This window comes from Sciurus carolinensis, chromosome 4 (assembly GCF_902686445.1).
Source record: "Sciurus carolinensis chromosome 4, mSciCar1.2, whole genome shotgun sequence".
Lineage (NCBI taxonomy): Eukaryota > Metazoa > Chordata > Mammalia > Rodentia > Sciuridae > Sciurus > Sciurus carolinensis.
In genome coordinates this window covers 171786339-171814285 of record NC_062216.1, presented here as the reverse complement: position 1 = coordinate 171814285, position 27947 = coordinate 171786339, and the positions used below count along the sequence as shown (strand labels likewise).

Sequence of the window (27947 nt, the reverse complement as noted above, 5' to 3'; positions counted from 1 at the left end):
CGCCGCAGGACTCCCTGGATATCCGTATCCACGTTTCCCTTGTTGCCTGGAAAGAGAACCCAGTGCCAGCCAGAACCCTGCCCTTCCCTCACTGAACCCCTTGGGGAGTGACCTGCCCGTTTGTCTTCTACACCAGCTCCACAGGGTGAGGGCCCAGCCTGTCTGCTTTTCACTGACTGGCTCCTAGCACAGGGCCTCACCATGCAGAGACTTAAATACTGAGTTACTGCCCTCCTTCCCCAGAGCACAGCAGACTGAGGCATGCCAGCCTCAGCTCCAAGCAGAAATTACCCCTCTCCAAAGACAGAGAGGACCCAGGAGGAACAGGAGGTGTCTTGTGATCCCATCACCCCGCACACCAGTCCCCCTGACCTTCTTGGTACTGACTGCAGAGCCTGGCTCAGTAAATAGTCCGCGGTCATCATTACGTTGGAGGGAAGTGGAAGGGGGACGTCCCTCTGCAGCCCTGCACGAGTCCCGAGCTTTTGCTCACCTGTTCCTTCTGCCTCAGATGCCCTTCCTAGCCACAGAGCCCGGGAGTGCCCACACCTACACCCACTGCCCCAGAGTCACACCCCGCCCCAGCCCTCCTTCCCCAGCAGTGTTTCTGAGTGCGTCCTGGAGACCATGCCAGACCAGAGCCAGGAGTGTGGCTCAGTGGTAGAGCACTCTGCAGGCATCCCAGGCGAGGAAGGAAGGAAAAAAAGAAAAGAAACAACATTCCTGGACCTCAGGACCTACTGACTCACAAGCTCCAGAAAGTAGAAACTGTCTGTGTGGATTTTAAAGAAGTGGGCCAGTTTATTCTTTGGCCCTCTAGGTTTGAGAACCTCGCATTTAAAAAAGAAAAAAAAAATTGTTTCCATGTCTCTCCATCAGTAGTAGTCTCCAAAGTCAGTGAGATTGCTAAGGACTCTGCCAGTTCTACAAGACCTGTTCTAAAAGACCTGTTTAGGGGCCTAGGGTTGTGGCTCAGTGGTAGAGCACTTGCCTACCATGTGTGAGGCAGTGGGTTCGATCCTCAGCACTGCATGTAAATAAATAAATAAATGTCCATTGAAATTTTTAAAATATTTTTTAAAAACTGTCCAGTTTTCAGATTAATTCTAATCTGATTTAATTTTAGACTTACAAAGTCATAGGTCCTGGGCATTTGCAGGCTTTTAAACCTCTATTGGATCTCCACCTGCCAGGTCTCACAGACACCAAACAGCTCCCATTTAGCAGTTCTGAGAGCAGGTCCATGGACAAGGCCCACTGCCATTGGGTTTTAATTCTGCCAAGCTGTGTGTCCTTGGGCAAGGTCTGTACCTCTCTGGGTGAATCTCCTCTTGTACAATGAGGCTGTCACAGTATTTACTTCTTAGGGTTGCTTTGAGGGTAAAAGGAGCCATTGCTGTAACCACCAGGCTCAGCAAAAAATGGTGTCACTTAAACTATCACAGTAAGGTGGCAGCTTTTAGTTAAGGATGGAACCAAGGCTCAGAGACAGCAAGTAACTTTCCTTCAGCCCCACAGCTTGCAGGTCAGACATGACCATCTGACCTTGACACAGCCCCAAGCTCAAGCCACCTCCAAATGATGCCCACATGCTGCAGGGACTGGACAGAGGGCTGAAGTAGGTGATGGCACAGATGACCCCCCCACCTGGAGTAACCTCTTTAGACAGTTTTAAAAGTAGTGTGGGGAACCAGTACCAATAACAAGCTGCATCCCAAAGCATCTGTGAGCACCGAATCTCCAAATGCACTCTCTGGGTACCTGGCCAGGCCCTCTGCACGTGGGGTTTGCTTTCTTCTTTCCTCCCTCCCTCCTTTTCTGCTTCTCTCTCTCCTTTCTAGGGATTGAACCTAACACCCCACGCGCGCCTGGCACGCCCTCCAGCACTAAGCCATCCTCCCAGTGCTGCTGGTATTTCATAACTGGGTTCACAAGCCCCAGCTCGAGGCCACCAGTGCTCTGAGTTCAGTACCAGTGGCCCCTGTCCCAGGGCACAGGAAACCTGCTCCTGCCACCAGAATAAGGCTTCGGGGTCCTGCTGATCCCAGCTTGCTCAGAAACCCATGTTGGGTGTAAAGATCTTGAAAGAGATTTGCAAAGACCATCTAGGAGACTGGGCACATTGCAGGCCACATGAGCTGGACACGTGTTTGAAGTTCACTCTGCCAGTTTTCTCATCTGCAGGGTAGAATGACAGAGATCCTAAGGCACAAGTCGGAGGGTCTCGTAAGCTCAAGCTGAGGTGGCACCCGCAGGCACCAGGGGACAGCGTCCCTTTCTCCAGCCTTTCCTGCATGTGCCTCTCACCATTATTCTCAGTCACCCACGAGGTCCCTCTGCAGTACACAGGGGTCATGAGCCAGACATCAGGCTGTGGCCAGGATGGCAGAAGGCACGCGAGGAGCAAAGTCACATGCCTTCCCCCAAGCTGCCACCGTCCTGCATGCAGAACGTAGTGACACCGAAGCTCTGAAGGCCCCGAGGTGCAATGCCTGCCTCCACCCGGTGTTTCCTGAGCCTGCTGATTGACTGGCCAGAAGACCATCGGGGGTTTTGTTGTTCTTGTTTTTGAGGCTTCCTGTGGCCTTCAGCTGTGCCCCACTCCAGTGCCCCTTGTGCTCCTCTCTTGAGCAAGGGTGGGCTTGCGTTTCCCTGCCCCCACCCACTTGACTCAGCTGGTCAACAGATTGGGAGAAGGAACAGGAAAACCTCCGTGAGAACTTCCAGACCATTGCCCTCACCCCACGTGGGATCAGCGGTCCTCAGACGGTGGGTAGGCTCAGGCTGGGTCTGGGACTGAGAACAACTTGAAAGAGCCAAGTCGGTGGGCTCAGGGTGTAAGGAGACCTCTGGGGCTTTGTGTTAGTGCAGCATAACCAGCTGTCCTGGCCGATTCCTGGCAGCTGCAAGGACACCAGCATCGGGGCAATTGTTAGCCAAGTGCTGGCCTGTCCACAGCAGAGACACAGCTTGGTGATCAGGCGTTTCTCCCAGTGAAATCAAACCCCAAGTCTCTGGCCTGGGAACTGGGGGCAGGCTGGCTCTTGCCGCTGGGGTCACCACACAGCATGGCGGGGCTCCCCAGGGCCCTGCGCCCTTGCCCCCTTCCCACATGACACCTGAGGTCTGCAGGGGAAGAGTCCTCAGCAGAGGCCCATGGTGGGCAACGGGTGACCAGGGGCTCAGCCACTGGCAGCACTGCACCAGTCCGCCTGGGCAGCAGCATGCAGTCAGATGGTCCCAGGCTCACAGGGCCGTGGCGCCCCAGGGGAAGCTGTCCTTGCAGGCCGCTGGAAGGGGCCCAGCCCAACTCCATGTGCACACGGGGCAGGGCGGGCCAGCTGGAGCAGGGCAAGGTGGCACTGCCCTAGTCCCCGGTTCCTGGCCCTGGGGACTTGGGTGGACTCGACCCCACCAGAGCCAGAGACAGGGGTCCCGGGAGCCAGCGAGGCCTTCAGGGCAGACCAGGTCGCGCTCACCATTCGGGGGCTGAGGGGAAGGAGAGCCTGGGGCCTCCGGAGGGCAAGTAGCCTGCAGGTGGCCACAGGGCTGAGGGGAAGAGCCGGCAGCACAGATGCCACCCGGTCAGGCAGGGCCGCCTGGACAGCGTGTGGGCCTGCAGCGACAGCTGTCGTGACGGGACGTGGCCATGAGCGGAGAAAGCACGGGGGCCCTGGCGGGAAGGCAGGGGCAGGGAGCGCACTCAAAATCACGTTTAATAGGAATCATTTTCTGATGCTGAAGGAGACACAGCTCACCATGGAAATTTGGAAAACATAAGCCAACACGTAAAACACCATCCAGAATAAGTGCTCCCTGAAACCGCCAGGAACACCCACCGTCTGCCCTGCCGTCGACTTTCTGTGGATAGGCACGTACACACCCCCACGAATTTCTTTTTTAAGCAAAATTGGGCTCATACTCTGCCCCCAGTTTTGCCTCTGCGCACCAAATCAAGACTTGCTCCCTGACGTCGATTATGCTACCATGGTGGCTCCAGAGGACACGGTACCCCAGCACTAAGGGGCAGGGCAGGCCTGGCGGAGGGAAGAACCCAGGGGCGTTTTCCTGTGCTGGTGAGAATCTTCCAGGCAGGACCGGCAGCAGGTAAGGCACGGGTGGAGGCCGTTCTCAAGCCTGATTGCCCCTCCTGGCTTCCTTAATGCACGTTTTTAAGAAATGATACGACATATGCTCATTGTAAGGAGGCTGAAAAAAGCCTTTTGCCAAGTAGAAAAGGGAGACTTTGAAGGATGTAAAACATACAGAAAAATACAGCTAGCACGACGGGCCACCCCCCAGACTGCACCAGTCGTGACATTTAGCCATATTTTCTTTGAAATTTAAGAAAAATAGTTGATATAACTGAAAGGAAGTTGAGAAATTTTCAAAAGAAGAAGGGAAGTAAGTCCCACATGATCCCATCAGCTCTAACACAGATTTCCTTCCGAATAAGGATCACAAACCAGTGTAGGCACCCTCCATGAGGCAGTGGGTGGTTATCGTCAAACACTCCTGGGCTGGGTGGTGTCTGCTAAGGACCCAGCCAGTCCCAGGGAAACCTGGGAACGAAAGCAGCTCCGTGGGCCCTGGGGGGACGGCTGCCTTGCCCCCGCTGCACTGATGGCTTCCTGTGTGGCTTGGTGGGATCACGCTGCTCTCTTGCTTCCAGGATTGCACAGGATGGCCCAGGCCCAGCCCCCTGTCCAAACTCGGGCCACCCTGGGCTCCATCCAGCTACCAGCAGGCATGAGCCAGCCTGCGGTGGCCCTGCAACGGACTTCCTGGGGCCGTCCCTCAATGAATGGAGCCACTCGACCCTTACAGTAGGTCTCCCCAGGGGCTGGGTGGCCCCTGCACCCAAGTAGCTGACTGGCTTCCGTCAGACCAAAGCCACTGCCTCTGGTCCCACGAACTACCACTGCGCAGAGGCCAGGTCCTGAGGTCACAGGCACAGGTCACCAAACAGCAGCTCAGGGCGGCTGCCTGAAGGGGAGAAGGCTCAGCGCTGGGGAGAGCCTCCTAGATGCCCCCTCAGGAGTCTTGGAAACTCCTTCCCTGGGAAGGCACGGAAGGCGGAGCGACCCTCGCACCCCATACCACGCTGCCCAGGCCGGAGGTGAGGCTGGTGGTGAGGGCGGAGCGCCGGGCACAGCAGGAGGCCCCTCCTGGCCCATCCATGGCTGACGGCCAGGCCATCTACAAGCCAGCAGAGTTGCGTCCTGCGGGGTGCGGAGGTGCAGGCTGGCTGCTCGCTGGCCTTCGGAATCTGAAATGAGGGAGGGAGGCCGACTTGGCTGCCCTTCCTGCTCCAGCGGGAAGCCTGAGGCTGCCGCCAACACCTGCCCAGTGCAGTGACCTGGCCCGGCACAGCTTCCTCCCCGCAGTGCCGGCTGAGGTCACCGTCCTGCTCCTCCAAGCTGCCTGGTGTCAGTGCTGGCGCCACCCCTGCCCTTTGGTCTTGCAAACTGACACTCCCTGTGTCCCGGAGCAGTGGGCAGCCTGTCCGTCACACCGTCTGCTGCACCCGGGCCCTCCTGGGCCTTGCCCAGCTGTGGCCACAGCCCTCTCTCTGGCAACCCTGCTGCCAGCCAGGCCCGTGGGCTGTCCTCACAGCCCACAGTCAGCTTCCCAGGACAATCAGACCCTCCCATAAGGGTCCTGCTTTTCAGTCCTGCCTCGTCTGCCAGCAACAACCACAGTGACCCCAGAGACCCCCACGTCCTGAGTGCCCCCCACGGCCAAGCACTATGCCAGCCCCATGGAGAGCAGAGAGGGCCCAGGAAGTGGCCCCCTGAACTGGGGAGGAGCTGAGGCCGGTGATTTTCTGGATGAGACCCAACCCTGGAGCAAGGCCTCTCTGGCCCTGGATCAGAGCTTGCAGGATCCAGGAAAGGCCTGCCGGCTCCACCCCAGAGGCTGGCTGGGGACGGGGACTCTCATTAAGAGGACCTGCACCTGGAGAGGCTCTGCCACCCTGCCCCACCCTAGGCCCACTGCCCTCTCTGCCTGCTGCACCCCTCCCTGCAGAGGCCCCCAGTGCTCCCCGGTGCCGCCCACTGCCCCGACCTCCTCCCTGTCCCCTCGCCCAGGTGCCCTCCCCTAGGTGCCCTCCCCTGCTTTATCATCAGGCTCTCGCCCCATCGTCAACATGGGGCTCCAAAGGACACCCAGTGGAAAGGCTGAGTGGGCAACCTGGGGCACAGGGACTGCGCATGACTGACAGGACCCCACGCCCAGGACAAGCTCCTTGCCACCAGTCTGGCGTGAGTAGGCGTTTCCAGAATGGCCTCGGGCCCCGCACCCTCAGCCGAGCCACTCACCTGGAGGTGGGGAGCAGACGCGTAGTCATGCAGGCACACACCTGGGAAGTGGCCCCCTGCAGCCACTGGATGTCATTTGGGATGTCAGGAAGCCAGATCACCAGTCTGTGAGAAGGAAGCCAAGACCACCATGCACACAGGAGTGCACACGCGCATGCGCACCACAGAAATGCTCAGCGTGCGAGGCAGAGCCGAGGCAACGCGCGCATGCGCACCACAGAAATGCTCAGCATGGGAGGCAGAGGGCGAACCTAAGCAGTTTCTCCCGCGGTGGCCCCTTGGTCCCGGCAGGCTGTGGCATCACCTCTGACCCAGGCTGACAGGTTCCAAAGACAGGCCTACCTAAACCTAAAGCAGAGCGAGGCCACTTTGGGCTGTGGAGAGCTCAAGCGATGCCGTGGAGATGAAAAGGAAAAGCCCCGGCTGACCAGGGTCCACTGGGCTCCACAGGCAGCAGTAGCAAGGGTGTCATGGGGGGGGGGGGCTGGTCAGCCCCCATAGACACAAAGAGGACCCCACCTCACAGGCTGGGATACACCCCCAACACAGACCACAACCAGGGCAAGGCCGAGTGGCCAGAGGAGGTCGATTCTGGGGGGCAGTGACAGAATCTGGGGGTTTACCCAGGGATTCTGGGTACTTTAGAGGAGGGGCTGGAGGACCTGCCGGGTGAACTTGCCAAGGAGAAAGCAAACACGGAAGTGAGCCTTCCACCCGCGAAATGGGAAGGAAGGAGGGAGGAGGAAGATGGGGAGGCCCCGGCCTGTCTGTCCCTGCCTGAGCTCTGCTGGGGGCAGGCCCGCTGCCTCACAGGAAGGAGACCTGGATGGGAGCCCGCAGAGCCCCCCACAGTACCTGAACCCCAGTCGTGCAGACATGGGCGTCCACACTGGAATGGAGACTACCAGGCGATGCTAGAACAGAGTGTGAAGGAGAAAGAGGAAGACAAACAACTGGTCCAAGAAGAAGCGGAGAAGGGACGATTCAGAGGACAGCAGACATCCCAAGAGACGACTACCCCGTAAACAAGAACAGAGGTGTTCTACAAACTACAGTCATCGCTAGCAAACGTCCAGATTTGTACTGAAATAACAAATTTGGTTGGTATTTATTTATGTCATTTGATGTTTTGTAGCTAGATAGAGTAACCTGTTGTCAATAAGTTATATACAGTTTTGTGTTACTCTTCACACTGAAATTGGAATTTAAATGTATTTTTGGAAAGTAATAAGGACAGCCTGATCTGTTTAAGGGTGACATTGTGAAACATGGAAGCATTTACCACCTTTTCTACAAAAAATAGTTAAAAGCTCTCTTAGCCTTTGATTCAAGTTTTAGATGAAATGTATTGTTTTGTCAAGAGCCCCGCCTTACCTGAAATAAGACTCTGCCTCCCACCTTATTCCATGTTAGAATGGCTCCCAAATAGACTAGACTTCAGTTCATCTAGAGTTGTGTTCAAAAGATCAAATTTTATTGTAAAGATTACTGTGATCACAAAATCAACAAAGGATATAACATATAACTAAGTAAAGCTTTAAGAGTATTTTAAAAATAAGAACAGAATGTTAAGAAAAAAGAACAAGCACAGAAGTGAGCTCTTAGAGACTAAATTATGTTTGTTGAATTAAAAACTTCAGAGTAGGACTGGAAGATAAAATTTGAGGAAATTTCAGATCAGAGACAAAAAGACAAAGAGAGATGAAAAATATGGAAAAGATACAGAGTCAGTAAGACAGGAATCCAACCCAGGAAGTCAAATGACTTACTAATAAGAACCCTGGCTGATGCATCTGATCGTCCTCCACCTGGAGGGCTGGGGGCGGGCGATCGGTCGGCCCTACCTATCCTGATCTGACCTTGTTGGGGAGTGTCCCCTTCCCTTGCCACTGGTTGAGAAGGGCAAGGGGACTTAAGACCCCGACATCTGGCACCCAACATCGGGCCCCTCAAGGCTGAACCGCAGCCAAAGTGAAGAGGCAGTTTTGAAACCGAAAGTACCGGCAGATCGGGCCAAGCGAGTTCCGAGTTTCAAGATGGCGGCCTAGAGGGCGGCTGCATTTCACGTTGCTCCAGAACGCAGGATTCAAAAGAGGAGATAGTGAGAGACTTGGGACCAACTCAAAGCCGCCAGGTGAGTCTCTCCCGTTGGGGAGGCGTCCCGGATGGGGCAGTAGCCCCAGAAAGCAGGGAATTTGTGAAGTGGAGTTGTTCGGCGAGACACCCCTCCCCCCGCTGGAGCGGTAAACACGGACAACTGGGATTGAGGCGGCTCAGCACAGCGCTTGGACTCGGAGCAACCACTGGGGCTCCGGGCGGCTGCCTGAGGAGGAGCTGCGTGGTGAGCTGTTTAGACTCAGAGTAATCGCTTCTGAACACCGGGGGGTTGCCGGGAGGAAGAGGAGAAGCGCGGCGGGTCGCTTGGTCTAGGAGTGACTGCATCAGAGCCACAGGCGGTTGCCAGAGGAGGCGAGTGGTGAGTTGATTGCACTCAAAGCGACCGCTCCTGAACACCAGTGGCCTGCCTGGAGGAGGAGCACGGTGGGTCACTTGGTCTCGGAGCCACCGCCCATGAACACCCGGGGGGCTACCCCAAGGAGGAGGAGGAGGAACAGGGCGGGTCACATGGGCTTGGAGTGACTGCCTAGGGCTACGGGAGGTTGGCGGGAGGAGGAGACGCGAAGTAAGTTGCTTGGACTCCTAGTGACTGCATCGGAAACCGGGCCGCTGTCTGGTGGAGGAGGTTTGTGGCGGGTCTCTGGGTATTGGAGCTATTGTACAGGGCTTCAGGTGGCGGCTCGGAGGAGGGGCCGCATAGCCAGGCGATTAGGTGCAGAGTAGGGTCCCAGGAGCTAGGTGGCTTCTTGCTGGAAGAGCCGCACAGAGACACGCCTAGGGGCGGAGCGAAGTTTCCAGGACTGCAGGCAGATTCTCTGGGAGAGGCAGCCTAAGGAGACTCGCCTGCGGAGGGTGAGGCTCCCAGGCCCAGGAGGTAGGAGGTTCCCAGGAGGCCCTGGGAACGTTGCAGAGGAAGACAGCCCAGCCCAGGCGGTAGTTGTAGATTGAGGGGAACCTCTAGGAGGGGAACTGACCAGCGAGACATTCCCACTGAGTGAGTCTTCCCTGCTGGGTGAGGTTTTCCCACAAGGAGGGTAAAACCAGAGACACAGGCACAAACAGGACTTGCCTCAGCCCGCAGCCTAGTTCCCCGTTGGATGACCATTGGTCAACAAGTGGAGGCACCTCTGCCCACTAGCAGGGAATATACACCACCTGAGGGTCACCACCCTAGAGAGGCAGCTTCTTCGTGGAGCTCCGCATTATCAACTTCCTCCAAGACTTCAGGCTACTGAAGGATAAGAGGGGATATACTAGCAATCTTCAGGGACATTATAAGTCGATAGAGGAAATCTGTAATATCTTAATGACCCACTGATTCCTAAACAATATGAGAAAACAAGGGAAGAAAATGCCCCAAACAAATCTAGATGTTACATCAATAGAATCCAATGACAGCATGGCAGAAGAAATGACAGAAAGGGAGTTCAGAATGTACATAATTAAAATGATCAGGGAAGCAAATGATGAGATGAAAGAGCAAATGCAGGCATTGAATGAGGAGATGAAAGAGCAAATGCAGGCATTGAATGATCGCACCAATCGACAGTTAACAGAGCAAATTCAGGAAGCAAAAGATCATTTCGATAAAGAGTTAGAGATATTGAAAAAAAACCAAACAGAAATCCTTGAAATGAAGGAAACAATAAACCAAATTAACAACTCCATAGAAAGCATAACCAATAGGATAGAACACCTGGAAGACAGAACTTCAGATATTGAAGACAAAATATTTAACCTCAAAAACAAAGTTGAACAAACAGAGAAGATGGTAAGAAATCATGAACAGAATCTGCAAGAACTATGGGATATCATGAAAAGGCCAAATTTGAGAATTATTGGGATTGAGGAAGGCTTAGAGAAACAAACCAAAGGAATGAACAATCTATTCAATGAAATAATATCAGAAAATTTCCCAAATCTGAAGAATGAAATGGAAAATCAAGTTCAAGAGGCTTATAGGACTCCAAATACACAAAATTACAATAGACCCACACCAAGGCACATTATAATGAAAATACCTAACATACAAAATAAGGACAGAATTTTAAAGGCTGTGAGAGAAAAGAACCAAATTACATTCAGGGGGAAACCAATACGGATATCAGCAGATTTTTCAATCCAGACCCTAAAAGCTAGAAGGGCCTGGAACAACATTTTTCAAGCTCTGAAAGAAAATGGATGCCAACCAAGAATCTTATACCCAGCAAAGCTTACCTTCAAATTTGATGATGAAATAAAATCTTTCCATGATAAACAAAAGCTAAAAGAATTTACAAAAAGAAAGCCAACATTACAGAACATTCTCGGCAAAATATTTCATGAGGAAGAAATAAAAAACAAAGAAGCAAATCAGCAAAGGGCGGAATTATCCTAAAGGAACTGTCAAATAAAGGAGGAACCAAGATGTGTCAAAAAATAAATAAATCAATCAATAAAATTTTAAATATGAACCAAATGACCGGGAATACAAATCATATCTCAATAATAACCCTGAATGTTAATGGCCTGAATTCATCAATCAAAAGACATAGACTGGCAGATTGGATTAAAAAGAAAGATCCAACAATATGTTGCCTGCAAGAGACTCACTTCATAGAAAGAGATACCCATAGACTAAAGGTGAAAGGATGGGGGAAAACATACCATGCACATGGACTCAGCAAAAAAGCTGGAGTATCCATCCTCATTTCAGATAATGTGGACTTCAAGCCAATGTTAGTTAGAAGGGATAAGGGAGGACATTTCATACTGCTTCATACTGCTTAAGGGAAGCATAAATCAGCAAGATATAACAATCATAAACATCTATGCCCCAAACAGTGGCTCATCCATGTATGTTAAACAAATCCTTCTCAATTTTAGAAACCAAATAGACCATAACACAATAATACTAGGTGATTTTAACACGCCTCTCTCACCACTGGACAGATCTTCCAAACAAAAATTGAACAAAGAAACCATAGATCTCAATAACACAATCAATAATTTAGACTTAACAGACATTTATAGAATATACCATCCAACCAAGAGCGAATACACTTTCTTCTCAGCAGCACATGGATCCTTCTCTAAAATAGACCATATATTATGCCACAAAGCTAATGTCAGCAAATACAAGAAGATAGAGACACTACCTTGTATTCTATCAGATCATAATGGATTGAAGTTAGAAATAAATGAAAGAGTAAAAAACAGAAACTTCTCCAACACCTGGAGATTAAACAATATGCTTTTATATGATGAATGGATAACAAAAGATATTAGGAAGGAAATTAAAAAATTCTTAGAGGTAAACGAGAACAAAGAAACATCATATCAAAATCTCTGCGACACTATGAAAGCAGTACTTAGAGGAAGATTTATTTCATGGAGCGCATTTAATAAAAGAAGTAAAACTCAAAAAATAAACGACCTGACACTACAGCTCAAAGCCCTAGAAAAAGAAGAACAGACCAACACCAAAAGTAGTAGAAGACAGGAAATAGTCAAACTCAGAGCTGAAATCAACGAAATTGAAACAAAAGAAACAATACAAAAAATTGACAAAATAAATAGTTGGTTCTTCGAAAAAATAAACAAAATTGATAAACCTTTAGCCACATTAACAAAGAGAAGACGAGAGAAAACCCAAATTACTAAAATTCGGAATGAACAAGGAAATATCACAACAGACACGACTGAAATACAAAACATAATTAGAAGCTATTTTGAAAATCTATACTCCAACAAAATAGAAAATTTCGAAGACATCAACAGGTTTCTAGAGACATATGAATTGCGTAAACTGAACGAGGAGGACATACACAATTTAAATAGACCAATTTCAAGTAATGAATTAGAAGAAGTCATCAAAAGCCTACCAACAAAGAAAAGTCCTGGACCTGATGGGTTCTCAGCCGAATTCTACAAAACCTTTAAAGAAGAGCTCATTCCAATACTTCTCAAAGTATTCCATAAAATAGAAGAGGAGGGAACCCCCCCAAACTCATTCTATGAAGCCAATATTACCCTGATACCTAAACCAGACAGAGACACATCGAGGAAAGAAAATTTCAGACCAATATCCTTAATGAACATCGACGCAAAAATTCTCAACAAAATTTTAGCAAATCGCATACAAAAACATATTAAAAAGATAGTGCACCATGATCAAGTGGGTTTCATCCCAGGGATGCAAGGTTGGTTCAACATCAGGAAATCAATAAAGGTAATTCACCATATCAATAGACTTAAAGTCAAGAATCACATGATTATTTCGATAGATGCAGAAAAAGCATTTGATAAAATACAGCATCCCTTCATGCTCAAAACACTAGAAAAAATAGGGATAGTGGGAACATTCCTTAACATTGTAAAGGCCATCTACACTAAGCCCATGGCTAATATTATTCTAAATGGTGAAAAACTGAAAGCATTCCCTCTAAAAACTGGAACAAGGCAGGGATGCCCTCTTTCACCACTTCTATTCAATATCGTCCTTGAAACTCTAGCCAGAGCAATTAGACAGACCAAATAAATTAAAGGGATACGCATAGGAAAAGAAGAACTCAAACTATCCCTATTTGCTGATGATATGATTGTATACTTAGAGGAACCAGGAAATTCCACCAGAAAACTTTTAGATCTCATAAGTGAATTCAGTAAGGTAGCGGGATATAAGATCAATGCACATAAATCTAAGGCATTTCTATACATAAGCGATGAATCTTCAGAAAGAGAAATTAGGAAAACTACCCCATTCACAATAGCTTCGAAAAAAATAAAATACTTGGGAATCAATCTCACAAAAGAGGTGAAAGATCTCTACAATGAGAACTACAGAACACTAAAGAAAGAAATTAAAGAAAACCTCAGAAGATGGAAAGATCTCCCATGTTCTTGGATAGGAAGAATTAATATTGTCAAAATGGCCATACTACCAAAAGTGCTATACAGATTCAATGCAATTCCAATTAAAATCCCAATGATGTACCTTACAGAAATAGAGCAAGAAATTATGAAATTCATCTGGAAGAATAAAAAACCCAGAATAGCTAAAACAATCCTTGGCAGAAAGAGTGAAGCAGCGGGTATCGCAATACCAGATCTTCAACTCTACTACAAAGCAATAGTAACAAAAACGGCATGGTATTGGTACCAAAATAGAAAGGTGGCTCAATGGTACAGAATAGAGGACATGGACACAAACCCAAATAAATACAATTTTCTCATACTAGACAAAGGGGCCAAAAATATGCAATGGAGAAAAGATAGCCTCTTCAACAAATGGTGCTGGGAGAATTGGAAATCCATATGCAACAGAATGAAACTAAACCCATATCTCTCACCATGCACAAAACTAAACTCAAAATGGATTAAGGATCTCGGAATCAGACCAGAGACCTTGCATCTTATAGAAGAAAAAGTAGGTCCAGAGCTTCAACATGTCGGCTTAGGACCAGACTTCCTCAACAGGACTCCCATAGCACAAGAAATAAAAGCAAGAATTAATAACTGGGATAGATTCAAACTAAAAAGATTTCTCTCAGAAAAGGAAACTATCAGCAATGCGAAGAAAGAGCCTACAGAGTGGGAGAAAATCTTTGCCAATCGTACTTCAGATAGAGCACTAATCTCCAGAATCTATAAAGAACTCAAAAAACTCTACACCAAGAATGCAAGTAATCCAATCGACAAATGGGCTAAGGAAATGAATAGACACTTCACAGAAGAAGATGTACAAGCAATCAACAAACATATGGAAAAATGTTCAACATCTCTAGTAATAAGGGAAATGCAAATCAAAACCACCCTAAGATTCCATCTCACCCCAATTAGAATGGCGATTATCAAGAATACAAGCAACAACAGGTGTTGGCGAGGATGTGGGGAGAAAGGTACACTCATACATTGCTGGTGGCGCTGCAAATTAGTGCAGCCACTCTGGAAAGCAGTATGGAGACTCCTTAGAAAACTTGGAATGGAACCACCATTTGACCCAGCTATCCCACTCCTTGGCCTATACCCAAAGGATTTAAAATCAGCATATTACAGAGATACAGCCACATCAATGTTCATAGCTGCTCAGTTCACAATAGCCAGATTGTGGAACCAACCTAGATGTCCTTCAATTGATGAATGGATAAAGAAACTGTGGTATATATACAATGGCATATTACTCTGCCATAAAGAATGATAAAATTATGGCATTTGCAGGCAAATGGATGAAACTGGAGAATATCATGCTAAGTGAGATAAGACAATCTCAAAAACCAAAGGAAGAATGATATCGCTAATAAGTGGATGAGGACACATAATGGGGGGTGGGAAAAGTTAGTGTTAGGGTTAGAGTTAGGTTTAGGGAGGGGGGCAAGAATGGAGGAAGGAAGGACTGTATAGAGGGAAAAGAGGGGTGGGAGAGGTGGGGGGGAAGGGAAAAAAATAACAGCATGAATCAAACATTACCCTATGTAAATTTATGATTACACAAATGGTATGCCTTTACACCATGTACAAATAGAGAAACGACATGTATCCCATTTGTGTACAATAATAAAAAAAAATAAAGAAAAAAAAAAAAAGAACCCTGGAAAGAGGGAAAAAAGAAAATAGAAGAGAAAGAATTGCAGAAGTAGCCATGGACCACTTCCCAGAGCTGTAGGGCAGACAGGTGACGTTGAGAGTGAGATAGTGAGTGTCCAGACGAAAGACAGACACCAGACATGGCCTCGTGACATTTCAGACCATGTGCTGAGTCAGGAAACACACTGTAACACTAGCAACTCAGGAGGCTGAGGCAGGAGGGTCCTAAGTTCAAGGCCAACCTAGGCAACATAGCAAAACCCCGTCTCAAAATAAAATATTAAATAGAAAGGACTAGGATGTCTTTTGTCTACTTTTACTTTTCTGCAGGGCTTCTCGCACGCTAAGGAAGTGCTCCACCACTGAGCTACATCCACAGCCCTGTTAATTTTTTCTCTCATTATTACAGGTTGAACAAACCCAATCTGAAAATACAAAATATGAATTTTTTTTTTTTTTTTTTTTGCAGTACTGGGGATTGAACCCAGGGGCACACTACCACTGAGCTACATCCCCAGCCCTTCTTATTCTTATTTTGAGGCAGGGCCTCCCTAAGTTGCCCAGGCAACTTGAGATCCTCCTGCCTTAGCCTTCCAGGAGCTGCGATTATAGGTGAGCACCACCGAGCCCAGCTGAATCTAAAACTCACTGATGCTCAGAGTTTCGGATTTACTCTTGTAGTAGTTTGGGATGCTATTTTGTGATCAGCGTCTCACACAGAGGCCCTCCTTGAGTCTTCTGACCATCCTCTGCTCTAGGTGATCTCTGACTTCCCTGTTTTCTAGATGGGAAGCTGTAGCACAGAGCAGTAAATTCAGTTGTCCAGGGTCCCACAGCTGTGTAGGAATGACAGCCAGGATTTGAACCTAGTGTGATCACAGAGCCAAGCTGCTGCTGACTCGATCCTGTTGCCGAGGGCGCCCGACAGTAAGCTCCAGGAACAGCTCCTCCGCTATCCTAACTGCTGCTCTCGATCAGCTTACAAACTGACTCAGAGAGGAGATGTGAGCCCTGCTTTCCACCATCTTCACGTGATTTAAAGGGAAGAGGGGGGCAGGGGTACAGCTTGGCGATAGGGCACTTGCCTAGCATGTGTCAGGCTTGATTCTTTTGAGCAGCACTAAATAAATAAATAGGTGCAAGGGACAGACAGGACATTATGCCCAGCCAGCTTCTACCAGCCAGCTTCTACCAGCCAGCTCAGTTATACCCAACATCGCCAGGCCTCAGTGTCCCCGTGAGGGTCACGAGTTGCTGAACCAGATGCTACTAGAGGCCCCGGCCAGCTGCAGGAGTCCCCTGGGGTTTCTGAGTTTGCACTGACTTGCAGCTGGGGCCCCAGGGACACCAAGACATCTCTCGGGACACTGCACGCGGACTGTGAGCCGTCCCCTACGGCACCAGGAGCCAGGTGGGTCAGGGGCCTTCCTCTGTCCCCTCATTCAGCCTTCACCCCAGCCCCTCGAGGGAGACAGGAGGCAGGCAGGAGGCTCACCTCTGCACGAGGGCGATGGCGGACTCCACGGGCAGCGTGCAGGGCAGCATGACATAGGACATCACCCTCACGGGCAAGAGGCTGCAGAACTTGCTCAGGTAGCCGCTCCTGTCTTTCATGGCTTCCGTCAGTGCTGAGAAAGAGCACAGAGATGCGTCTTCAGGGAGTGAAGAGGCGGCCACTTCACCCAGGCGGACCTCGAGTCCACGGTGCACTCGGCCTGGAGGCCAGGAGCACCAGGACGGGCGAGGGCAGCCACAGCCGGGCCGGAACGTCCAGGGAGAGTGGCCCTTGAGCTGGCGGGCAGGCTTCTTGGGGCGGGTAACCAACCGAGTGGATTGACAGGAAGGTCTGGGGACCCCTGCAGCCAGGGCAGCTGCCTCTCCCGGCTTCTAGGGCATCAGTGCCTTGGAGCCCAGGAACTGCACCTGCTCAGTCTCTGGATGTCCCCAAACGCCCGACTCAGAAGCTGGCCTGTAGGCCCCGCCCTCCGACCTACCTGTTCAGGCTGCCCTCACAAAATACCGTAAGCCGGCGGCTCCCAAAACAACCTTTACCTCTCAGTTCGGAGGCTGGGAGGCTGGGCTCAGGGCACCAGCCGATGCCCTGGTGTCGGGGAGTCTGGCAAGGGCCACCAGCTCAGGTGGGACAGCAGCACAGCTGGGGCTGGGTCGGGGACAGTCGGGAAGGGAGCCTGGGCTCTGCCGGGGTCTGTCTTCCTGCTGGTCGTGACCCATGGGAGGAAGGGAGGCTCTGCACAGAGGTGGGAGCTGGTGTCGCCCGCCAGCCTGGCCCCATCGCGCTGACCCACGGCCCCGTGGAGACAAGGACCACTTGCTCTCTCACATTCGCGTTCCTGCCGCCCCTGGCGGGACCCGCACCTGTGGCCAGCCTGGGCGACACGGTGTCCAGGACGTGGTCGTCCCAGGGCAGGATGCTGAGGTGCAGGCGCTCCAGCAGCTCCTCCCCGTCCACCGGCCCCGGAGTTGGGGGCAACTCCAGCCTCCGCTCCTCCCAGCAGGGCGCGCTGGCCTCGGGCTGCCCCTCTTCTGAGGACAGGCTCAGGCTGGGCTGGGGCGGGTTACAGATGCCTGGCAGGAAGAGGAAGACGCTGAGAGGAAGGCGCGGCAGGGACACAGCACGGAATGGCAGCAGGCCGGCAGGGCCCGCAGGCCGGGGTCGGCTGGGTGCCCGAGGCTGGCACGCACGGGCTTCCGAGTGGACAGTGACCGGCTCCTGCCACAGGGGCTCACCAGCCCCCTCCTGACACCCAGATTCCCAGGGTCCCATGACAAGGATCGGGATTCATCTGTAATCCCGAGCCCACGGTGAACCGCGCCGTCGGGCACCAGGGCAGCCCTGCCTACAGGAATCAAGAGCAGAGGAGGCAAGAGATTTGCCCAAAGTCACACAGCTAATGCATGGCAGAGCCAGGCTGGCAGGAGGGACGGTGCGCTGCCATCACGCGGTCTTCAGAGGAGCGGTAGGCAAGGCAGCCCTGTCCGGACTCGGTCACCGACCCCAGCAAGTGCCTCTGCCCATAGAGGACTCTGGTGCTGGGCTGGGCAGGACACAGCTCGCAGGCTCAGGTCAGAGGCCCAGCCCACCTTGCCAAGGAGCGTGCACAAGGATGCCTCCATCACGCAGGCACCCCACCCTGAGGTCTAGGCCAAGGAATCCATCCCGGACCGCTCCAGCCTTCCAGCCAAACCCGGCCCTTCCGAGGGCCCGGCCATCAGCAGAGCCCCATCTCCCCTGCCCCGAGGTGGAGCCGAGCCAGGACTCCACCCTTGATCTCTCGGTCACGTCCAGGTCCTTCTCCCTCGCCCTGCCCCCGGCAGCCTGGCCTCTCAGGCTCCAGGCCTCCACGGCATCATCTCTGAGACTCCCAGCCACGGGTCCCCAGTCTCAGTGAGGGGCACATCCTTTGGCAGCCCACCTTGCCCTGGTCCTGCAGGTCCCTCCTGTGTGACCCTGGGGCCAGGTCTCCCTCCCCGCAGCACACGGCTATCTGCTCACCTCTCCCCGAGCCCGGCAGGCCACCTCTGCTGACTGCAGTGTCCCTAGCATGTCGCCCAGCACTGGCTTTCTGAGCAGATAAATACACCTCTGTCCTTATATTGTCTCCTCGGCCTCAGCTGAAGAATAACCCCGAGGCTCAAACCTTACCCAACTCTTAGTATTGAAGACAAATGGTTCTGAACCACCTAACACCAGTTCCACCCTAATGTGGCCACAAGTAGCTTAACAACCAGGACACGTTCTGGGCAGCCGACATCAGGCCATCTGTCACCGCGTGAACATCCTTTGGTGCACTCCCACAGGCCGAGATGGCCACAGCGCCACCAGGCGATCCACCTAACGGAACCACCAAGGTTTCGCAGTTGGGGACTGTATGTCTGCAGCTCCACCCCCTGCCCAGGCAGCTGGGACAACTTAGGGTGGGGCACTTGCCTGTGAAGGAGAGCCAGAGAGCCAACTAGTCCAGTGGACGTGACCCACACCTGGCTAAGGACCAGTTCTGCTTGCTTCATCTGCAGCCTGTCCCAGAAACCCTGTGTAACCTCAGCCCCTGATCAGCAAGGGGCCATGAGCAGCCAAGCAGAAAGAATGAGGCACCTTCAGAGCCAGGACTGGAGGGCAGCGTCCTGGAGTCGGGAGCTCCTGGTCGCTGGGGTGGGGTGGCGCCCTGGAGTCAGAACCTTCCGGACCCTGTGGAGGGGCAGCGCCCTGGAGTCGGGAGCTCCTGGCTCATGGAGGGGACCCCTGAGTCAGGTGCTCCAGGTACGACCCAGCTCCACCCCAGGGGGGCTGTGCTCATGGCACACTCCTCTCGGAGCCTCGGTGTCCCCATCTGTGTAATGGGCACCACCCGCCTGTCTCAGGGCGAGGAAGGGTTGAGTGAGACAGGCGGGCGCCAAGCACCTTGCCCAGACTGCCCCCAGAAAGCCGTGCACGGCACACACCTGACCCGGCCCAGACATACCGCTCTCTTCCAAGAACCTGCAGGCATCCAAATACCCGCGAAGGCATATCTCGCTCAGCGCCTGCAAGGAAGCCAGCAGCAGTGAGCGTGGCCCTGAGCACTCACTTGAGCGGGGTCTCAAGGCCCCCGGCCCCAGAGCCCTCCAGGCTGCGGCGCGTGGCGTGTGCCAGAGGCCACTTCACTGGCAGGTGCTGTCTCTCTGAGCTCCATTGGTTATGGGACGAGCCTCCACCAACAGATACCAGGGCCTGTCCTAGCATCCCTGGGACAGCAGGAAATGGAAGTCCACCAGGCCACACAGCCCCTCCCTGCAGAGGGCGGGCGGCACTGAGGCCCCTCCTCTCTGGGGACACCATCGTTGGTGCCCACACCCTACCCGCTTCCTCACTGTGTGAACGTGGCAAGGAGTTCTAAGACAGCCACCAGGAGAGGGCACCCCCCACCCAGGGACCCTTGCCGGCGGCTGTCAGTCAGACTCAGGTTGGTAAAAACTCCTGGGCCGCGTGGAGCTCGGTGGTGGACCACTGCCCAGCATGTGCAGGGCCCCGGGTTCCACCCCAGCACTGCAGAAAGAAGAAAAAGTCCTAATGCCTGAGCCACCCCCCACGCTACTTAGAGCATCTCGGGTCTGTTCGTGGGACCCCAGGGATGCCACGGTCATTGCCAAGCTCCTGGGACGAGGAGCTTGTCCTCGAGCGGTTCTCGTTTGCTTGAGAGAACATGGTGCCTCCTGCACAGGGAGGGCGGCAGCCCGGAGCGCCACCCACCTTGGTGTCCGGCGGGAAGAGAGCTCTGGACAGAAGGTAGAAGTTCTCCAGGCAGAGGCGGAAGCTGAGGTTGGTGACGTTCACGTGAAGGAAGTTCGTGGACTTGATTTTAGGGCAGATGTCACACTCTCCATAGAAGGGGGACACCGTGATGGTGGTCTTGGCATCCGCGAGGGGTATGTTGTCACTCGCTCCACCATCCACATAACGCTTTGAAGGAAGGAGGAAAATGGATTGAAATGGTCTGCAGCTTCTGGCTACCATTTAATGTTTTCAGAACTGTGAGCAGAGAATTCTGGAAGCCACAGCAGGTTGGTAGAGCGGAAAGACAGGCTTTGAAAGCCCTATTTCTACAGTGCTTACTGGGCACCTCTGTGGTCTTTATAGAAAGGCCAGGCTCTATGCTGGCTCTCAGGGTTGCTGTATACTGTTGTGCAGGTTGTGTACTGCACAATGGTACCTGGCAATGAGGCAGATGAAGACTGGAGTCCAGCCCATGTGTTGGCCAGGTCCCAAGGCCAAGGGGGTTCCCATAGGTGTTTCCATAGAACATGCATAAAGGGATCACATAAACGGGAGATGCTCTGTGCACTGGGGACAGAGTATGACATAACCCTTATTGCCCATAGCTAAGCTGGGAAGGGAGGTTTTCCGACAATTTGAACAGTCTGCACCGTCTGGAACAGTCTGGAATGATCCCATCACAACCACCGCAGCACAGCCAGCAGAGCCCACAGAGGGAGGACTTCCCAGCGGCCCTTCCAAACAGAGGTGCCTTGGAGCGACAGGCCCGGCCCTGCCCTCGCTGCCCTCCTCGGCAGGGTTGATTTCCCATCATCTCCAGCTCACCCTGCTGGTGCAGCCTGTGGGATCTTGCTATTCTGCTACTGTCCTCACGAGTTAAAAAAAGGACCCTAAAAGGTAGCACAGCACAACCCCAACTTTGTCCTGTGCAGCACAAAGCAGCAAACAAGACAAAGCAAAGATTGGTATCAGACCAGACACGCAGATTTTTGTTGTTGCTGCTATAAAATATATGACTGTTCTATTTTCGTTGGAGAACGAAGCTCCATCTTACATGAGTAACAGATTCTTAAGCCTCTTGCACCTTAACGAGGTCAGTGGGAATCCACCTGCGCTGCTCACGTTCAGATTAGGTAGACCAGCAGTGAGCCTTACACCCAGCAAGGGCTTTAATTACACATAAGGGAGTTGGGCCACCCAGCTGCCTGGAAGCGGGTGCAGCTAAGGACTGAGCGGCATGGGGATCTGCACTTGGACATGGTCCTGGGGCGCCTGGACCTTGCACCTTGTAGGTGGGAGCAGCGTAAGCACAGGCTGCCAGACCACAGCCTCTCTGCTGCCCACGCGCACTTACCACACCTCTGAAGGCAGGAGGGATCAAGCCGCAGTAGAAGGGGATGAAGCAGGAACACAGCAGGGCCTGCGGAGACAGACGAGGGGCCGTGAGCCCGGCCTCCAGGCTTCACGCCAGCGCGGTGGCATGTTCTCTGCACATAGTAGGTGCTTTAATACACAGGCGATGAACTAGCCAGCACCTGCACTGGGGCCTACTGACAGCAGAAGCTCCTGAACCACACCACCCACTTCACCCGCACGTGCTTGGTCTCCAGGACGGCAGTCCTGGGTCATCACTGCTGGGACAGAGGGGTGGACTCAGTGGCTGCCACATGCTTCTCAAGTGCTGAGCACATGAGAATCCCCAGGGAGCTGGTGGAGCCTCAGGTTCTGTGCCCCCAGGTAGTTCCACAGCAGGTCACAGGTGGGGACTGAGACTCTGTAGTTCCAACAAGCTCCCAGGAGACCCTGGTCTCCAGCTGAAGCCGGAGATGAATGCTACTCTGGTTCATGGGGTGAGGGAGGGGGCAGGTGGATACATGTAGGAATTGACGGGTGCTGGCTGTTTAGAAAAAGCTTCCAGAAGCAAGGTCAGGAAGCTGCCTGCCAGGTTGCTGGTTGTACACGCCAGGCTGTGCCCCTAGCACGGCCCCGTGTTACGTACGACACAGTCATTCACTCAAGGAATTCTTTGGAGGACATCAGCCGCATTTCAATATCGCCAATTATCGTCTCTGTGCTAGACCCTGAGAACAGAGGCCACCTGCTTTGCTCGAGAAGCCACCCTCTTTATAAAACACACAGAGCCAGCAGAGCTGAGGGACAGAGGTCCCTGGGCAGAGTGGCCATGCGAGGCTAACAGACACTACAGACCACATCGCCTGGTGTGCACGGAATTGATGTCACTCTGTGCAGGGCCCACGACAGCCCTCGGCGTTGCTTTCTAAGGTGAAGACACCCAGCTAAGCTAAGCGCTCACATCCACCACTTCATCCTTGGACTGGAAGTCAGACACCAGCACGTTCTTCCCATCCGACACCCTGGTGAGCGAGATGCTGATCCTGCCCGAGATGAGCTGGTGGACATTGTCCGGGAGGTGCTCCTGCAGATCATCTCGGAGGCACTTGCCCATGTTGAAGGATGGGTGCAGAACTCCAAGGTTCCGACTCCTGGCCTTCCGGACGAGGTCCATGAGGATCTGCAGGGTCCGATCTGGGGACCGGAGACAAATGCACAGAAAAAGATCACCCTCCGGGAGATGGGTTCTGTTTGGCAAGACCAGAAACCAGACATAAAGAAGCTGCAGACCTTTGCTGAGACCTGCACCATCTCATACAGGAGCCCCTGTGGCCACTGAGCCCTTAAATGTGGCCAGTCCAAATGGAGACATATAAAATATAAAAGGATTTCAAAGGCTTAGTAGGAAATACCTCATTAATAATGATCTATGTTGACCAGATGTTAGAATGATAATATTTTGAGTAGCGTGGACTCAATGAAATTAATTTCACTGAGTCTTTGATTTTTGTCATCGTGGCCACCAGGAAACAGGAAATGACGCGTGGGGTTTATGGTGCATTTCTCCTGGACGGTGCTGCCTCACCACAGGAAAAGCCTCCTGTTTGCAGCAGCCCATGTGGTTGAGAGCTCCCTGCTGCAACCCCCCCAAAACCCCAGGCCAGAGCACAGCAGCATCCCAGGCTCAGCATGGGGGGGCTCCACATTAGAGAAGGAATGCAGCCTCAGGCCAGAGTCGGAATCCCGCTTCCAGCTCTTGCTAGCAGAGTGACCTCAGCAGGCACTTTACCATCTGCCCAAATCTCAGACCACCTTCCTCATGTAGGAGAAGATCCAGCCACCTTTTAGAGACAGAGATTAGGTAAAATATGATCGGTAAGCTGTTCCACCCAGAAGGGACGGCTAATAATTAGTCTCAACCTTGAGTTTCTAATGCCAGACGGTGTGCGGATGCAGAGCACGTTCACACTCCGCCTGGTCCGGCCCCCTCTGTTCTGCATGTGGACCATCTCTTCCAGCCTCAGACCAGGCCAGGCATAAATTCAGGGCTGCCCAAGGACAGGCAGGCTGTCCTGATCCAACCCTGATTTCAACTCAGCTCACAACTCACCCCTCCCCCAGTCACACGCTCTGAACCTGGCCATGGGGTGAACTTGCCCGCTGCTGGCAGTCTGTCCATCTCTGCCGCCAAACCCAGCCTCCACTCAGATGCCCCAGGACCTGTGCCTGAGTTGCAGGCCCTGGGAAATGTTCCTTAGCAGCTGGCTTCTGTAGGACAGGAGATTAGAGCTGCAACCTGAGGTGCCAGGGAGTAGCTCCTGCCAAAACCTGAGATCCACTTTGCGAGACTTGATGGCCTCTGAGCTTCCCTGTGTCCTGCGAGGCACAGCCCCAGGCTGCACTGTCCTCGGCCCAGTTAGGAACCCCCTCTGTAAAGGAGTTAGTGCCATTCAGCCACCCTGGATCAGTGCATTTAAACCTCGTCCCAAGCCTGGTGTGGTAGCGCACCCACGTAATTCCAGCTATGCAGGAGTTCACAGCAAGAGAATCACCAGTTGGAGGCCAGTCAGCCTAGAAAATTTAGGGAGACCCTGTCCCCAAAGAAAAAAACAAAAAAGGGCCAGGGATATGGCTCAGTGGTAGAGTATCCCTGGGTTTAATCCCCCGTGCCAGTGAACAAACAAACAAACTGTCCCAATTAAACATCTGTCCAAGCAGGGGCCCAGAGACCACCCCAGAATACAAGAACTGGCTTTGTCATTGCTAAAGCCCAGGGTGTGCAGATGATCATGTGGCCAGTCTAATCCTCCTAGAGGCCAAACTGTCTGCCCTTTGCTCCCCTCTTCCTCACAGGGGAGACAGCCAGCAGGCAGACCGCCAGGGCAGCCTCTGTCTAATCCCCAAATCCCAATCAGCACAGGGTCTGCTCACTAATCCTACCCAATGGCAAAGCTTTGTTTACCAGCACCAGCTTCCCCACTGAGCCAAAGACACTCCCTAGAGCAAACTGTTGAAGAACCCAGATAAACTGTCCAGGGGCATTATTGTCCTGGCATGCTTGGGTGTCATCAGTTCCATGCTGCCACTTGCCCCACACCCTGCCCACTGGCTCAGGTTTCACCCCAGCAGTTTGGGCTGGGGAGAAACCTTCCCACAACCACGTGGATAAATGTTTCAGCAGGCCAAAATTCAAATGTCTGGGATTTCATTGCCAGGGACAGTGAGCTGGGGTGGGAGGGTTGGAAATGAGGATGGGATGGGGGATGTCCAGGAATCCATTCCAACTCCCAGGAAGGGTCCCAAACGATGAAGAGGAGGGGAGAGTTAACAACTTTCCTAGTCCACGCTCCTCCCCCGTGGTGATTATGACTCCAAACCAGCTGGTCTGCCTCGGAGTCACCCAGAGGTTGCCCCTGAGAGCCGGCCAGAGACCCAAAGTGCGCAGGTCCTGGTGTCTTCAGTCCCTCCGATCCACGCCCACCTTGGGACATGAGTCCAAGCCTGGATACTAGTCACATCCAGGACCAACCAGCCTCTCAGCAACTCAGACCTCAGAGACCAAGACCCTTCTCTCTCTTCCCTGCCGCTCCGGGATGTCCCGCTCTCAGCCCGGGGGCGGGGAGCTCCCTTCAAGCCCCGGTGCCAGACAGGGTTTCAGGTGGGGACGTGCAAACGTCCCCGACTCTGGAAACCTCCGCTCTGTCCCGGACCGCTCGGGGTTCCCAGGTCAGAAAAGCCTCTTTCGGGTGCGCCCCCTTCCCGGGTCCAGTGACAGCTCCCTGGACCTCCAGAGACACTGCGACACTCTAAAGGACACTAAGAAGGAGGCAATCGGTCTGGGTAGGGGACCTACAAGATGCACCTGCAGAATCCACTGACCAATCCGGGCTCCTCCGTGGAACCCGAGCCTAGCAGCCGCTCCCTCCCAGCGCGGAGTGCCGGCGGGGCCCCGGACGCACCCAGCGGGATCCCGGACAGGAAGACCACGCCGTGCAGCGCCCCGGCTGAGCAGCCGAAGAACATGCGCGCGTCGCGGAGGATATGCGGGGCGCGCTCGCTCAGGCAGCGGGTCGCCCCGACGTAGTAGAAGCCCAGGAAGCCGCAGCCCCCGAAGGACAGACTCCAGCCGCGCTCGGGGTCGTACATGGCGGCAGCGGAGCAGAGTACGGGGCAGGATGCGGGTGCCGGTCGGGCGGAGGCCGGGGCAGCTCCACTCGGCACCAGCTGGCGCTCCTAGCTTTGAGCGGGTGCAGCCCCCAGGCATTCCCTGAGTGACGTCACCCTCCGGTCCCGCCCCCTCGAACCATGCAAATGAGCCGGCGGCAGGCCCAATGGGCGGGCAGGACGCCCGCCCTCCCTCCTCCCCGGGGCGGAGCCGGGGTGTGCCCATCTCCCGAGTTTTCCCAAACTCCAGAGGACAGTGGGTGTTACCCGCAAACAGGGCTCCCTTTTCTGTTCCTTTTCATTCAAGTCTGGGAGAAAGTCGCAGGTGGTGCCCACTGGGGTCCTTAACATCCCTTTCTTATTTGCCTTTATCGCACGGGGGAGCCAGACTAAAGTAAGCACCACCATCTGAATAGAATTTAGTATATTTGTGTCCTTGCAGGTTTTTTTTTTTTTTTTTGAAGGGGGGTGGGTTGGTTCGTTTGTTTTGGTAGGATTGTCTTTGATTCATGACAAGTGGTAGGAATTTTTCATTTAATGACAATGACATAAAGTTTCCATATCAAACTGTCACTTCTAAGTAAAAATAGTGGTCGACAGGTGCTGATGGGTGTGGGGGGTAGTGCAGGGTCGTGGGGGTTTGGAAAGCTGAAGCCTAGATGTTTTCTGTGCCCCATTCAAGCTACTGTAACAAAATGCCACCGGCTAGGTGCCTTATAAACATGTACTTCTCACGATTCTGGAGGCTGACAAGTCCAAGTTCAAAGTGCTGGCAAATTACCTGTCTGGTGAAGGTGTGTTCCTCCTAGAGGTCACCTTCTTACTGCATCCAAACAGAAGGGGCAAGGCAGCTCTCTGCCTTAGACCTGGTAAGATTTAATCTCTCAGCGCTTAAGTTATCTGTATCCTGGAGGAGGACAGGACCATTATGAAGTTAATGTGCTGGACAGAGTGCCCAGCGCAGTGCCTGCCAGCACACCCCTTAGCCCTGGGTCCCTGTATCTTTGAATCTGTCTCACTCTCTCTTGCCCATGATCCCACACTTTGGCCCCTTGTGCAATCAAGATCCAGACCTGGTTTGCCTAAATTGGAAACATCTACAATCATGAACTCACCATTCAGACCCCAGGGAAACTTCTCTATATCTCTTGACCTATTCCCCTTAAGAAAAGGTGAGAATCCCCTTATTATGTATAGATTGTAATGCAACAATTAAAATATTTAAAAAGGAAAGGGTGCTTGCTTTGCCCATGGTGCAAAGACTTGTGGTTTTGCCTGGCCGGTGTTCACACAGACACTGTTTTGGCAGCTGAAGCGCTTAGGAAAGAGGAAAAACGAAGGCAGGTGCCAGATCCTCATCAGATGGCCAGGAGGCAGTTGATGCTTGCATAATGAAGTGCCCTCTCCCAGGGGAAAATCACCCATTTCCTTCTGATTCTTGCTCTAATTCATGATCCTCGTGATACACTGTGGCATTGATTGGAAACAGCTGTATGCAAAGGTTAGGGAACATTTTTCATATAAAGCACTTCATACTGCTCTTGAATTTGTAAAGTTGCAGGTCTGGTACATGTGATACATTTTCTTGACTTTTGGCAAACTGTTTTGTTTGGATAAAAACATCTAACAAGTCTTTAACTTCCAATTACATTAAATGATTTATGTTTAAAACTTTTCAGTATTTCTCACATTATTTGGAGGGTGATCAACTCATCCTGATTTGTCTGGGGCTTTCCTGGTTCTAGCACTGAAAGTTCCTGCAGCCAGGAAAATTTTTCAGTCCTGGATAAGCTGGACAGTTGGTCAACCCTAAGTCTCTTGTTCTCAGCTCTGCAAATGTCAGAGGTGGATCTACCTGACTCATCATATGCCTCATAAATCCTTGCTACTGTTAATCCATTGGGCAGGAGATGGTCATGCCACTGACACAGTGACAAGAAGACACAGAGAAGGAGAGGCCAACTCAGGATGGAAGCAAATGCCCTGGTTGGCCCTTACGATCAGTGGGTTCTGTGTTTACAAATTTGCCTCTTGGCTGAAATTTAATTGTAACTCCAAAATCAATACTTGTGGCTCCTTTGTAAACATCAGTGGACATGCACAGAGCAGCATAAACATTTGGTCCGATTTTGCCATTCCCAGGTTAAACGCTG

At 52.4% G+C, this 27947-nt stretch overlaps 1 protein-coding gene across 5 annotated transcripts; it reads right to left on the bottom strand.

The window, feature by feature from the left end:
* Window positions 1-3698: 3698 nt before the first annotated feature.
* On the bottom strand, window positions 3699-25885 carry Pnpla3 (patatin like phospholipase domain containing 3). Of its 5 annotated transcripts, none has more exons than XM_047549670.1 (9): window positions 25590-25885; window positions 22592-22824; window positions 21632-21697; window positions 20254-20463; window positions 19487-19547; window positions 17382-17591; window positions 16501-16633; window positions 6324-6428; window positions 3699-5269 (listed from the first exon to the last, which is right to left on the bottom strand). In XM_047549670.1, the coding sequence occupies exons 1-9, from the start codon at window positions 25774-25776 to the stop codon at window positions 5200-5202; spliced, it is 1275 nt and encodes a 424-aa protein (XP_047405626.1). In that variant the 5' UTR covers window positions 25777-25885; the 3' UTR covers window positions 3699-5199. The 5 variants fall into 5 exon arrangements, with proteins under 5 accessions (XP_047405626.1, XP_047405631.1, XP_047405628.1 ...); XM_047549675.1 differs by having other exon boundaries at window positions 25493-25591; XM_047549672.1 differs by lacking the exon at window positions 6324-6428.
* Window positions 25886-27947: the final 2062 nt, after the last annotated feature.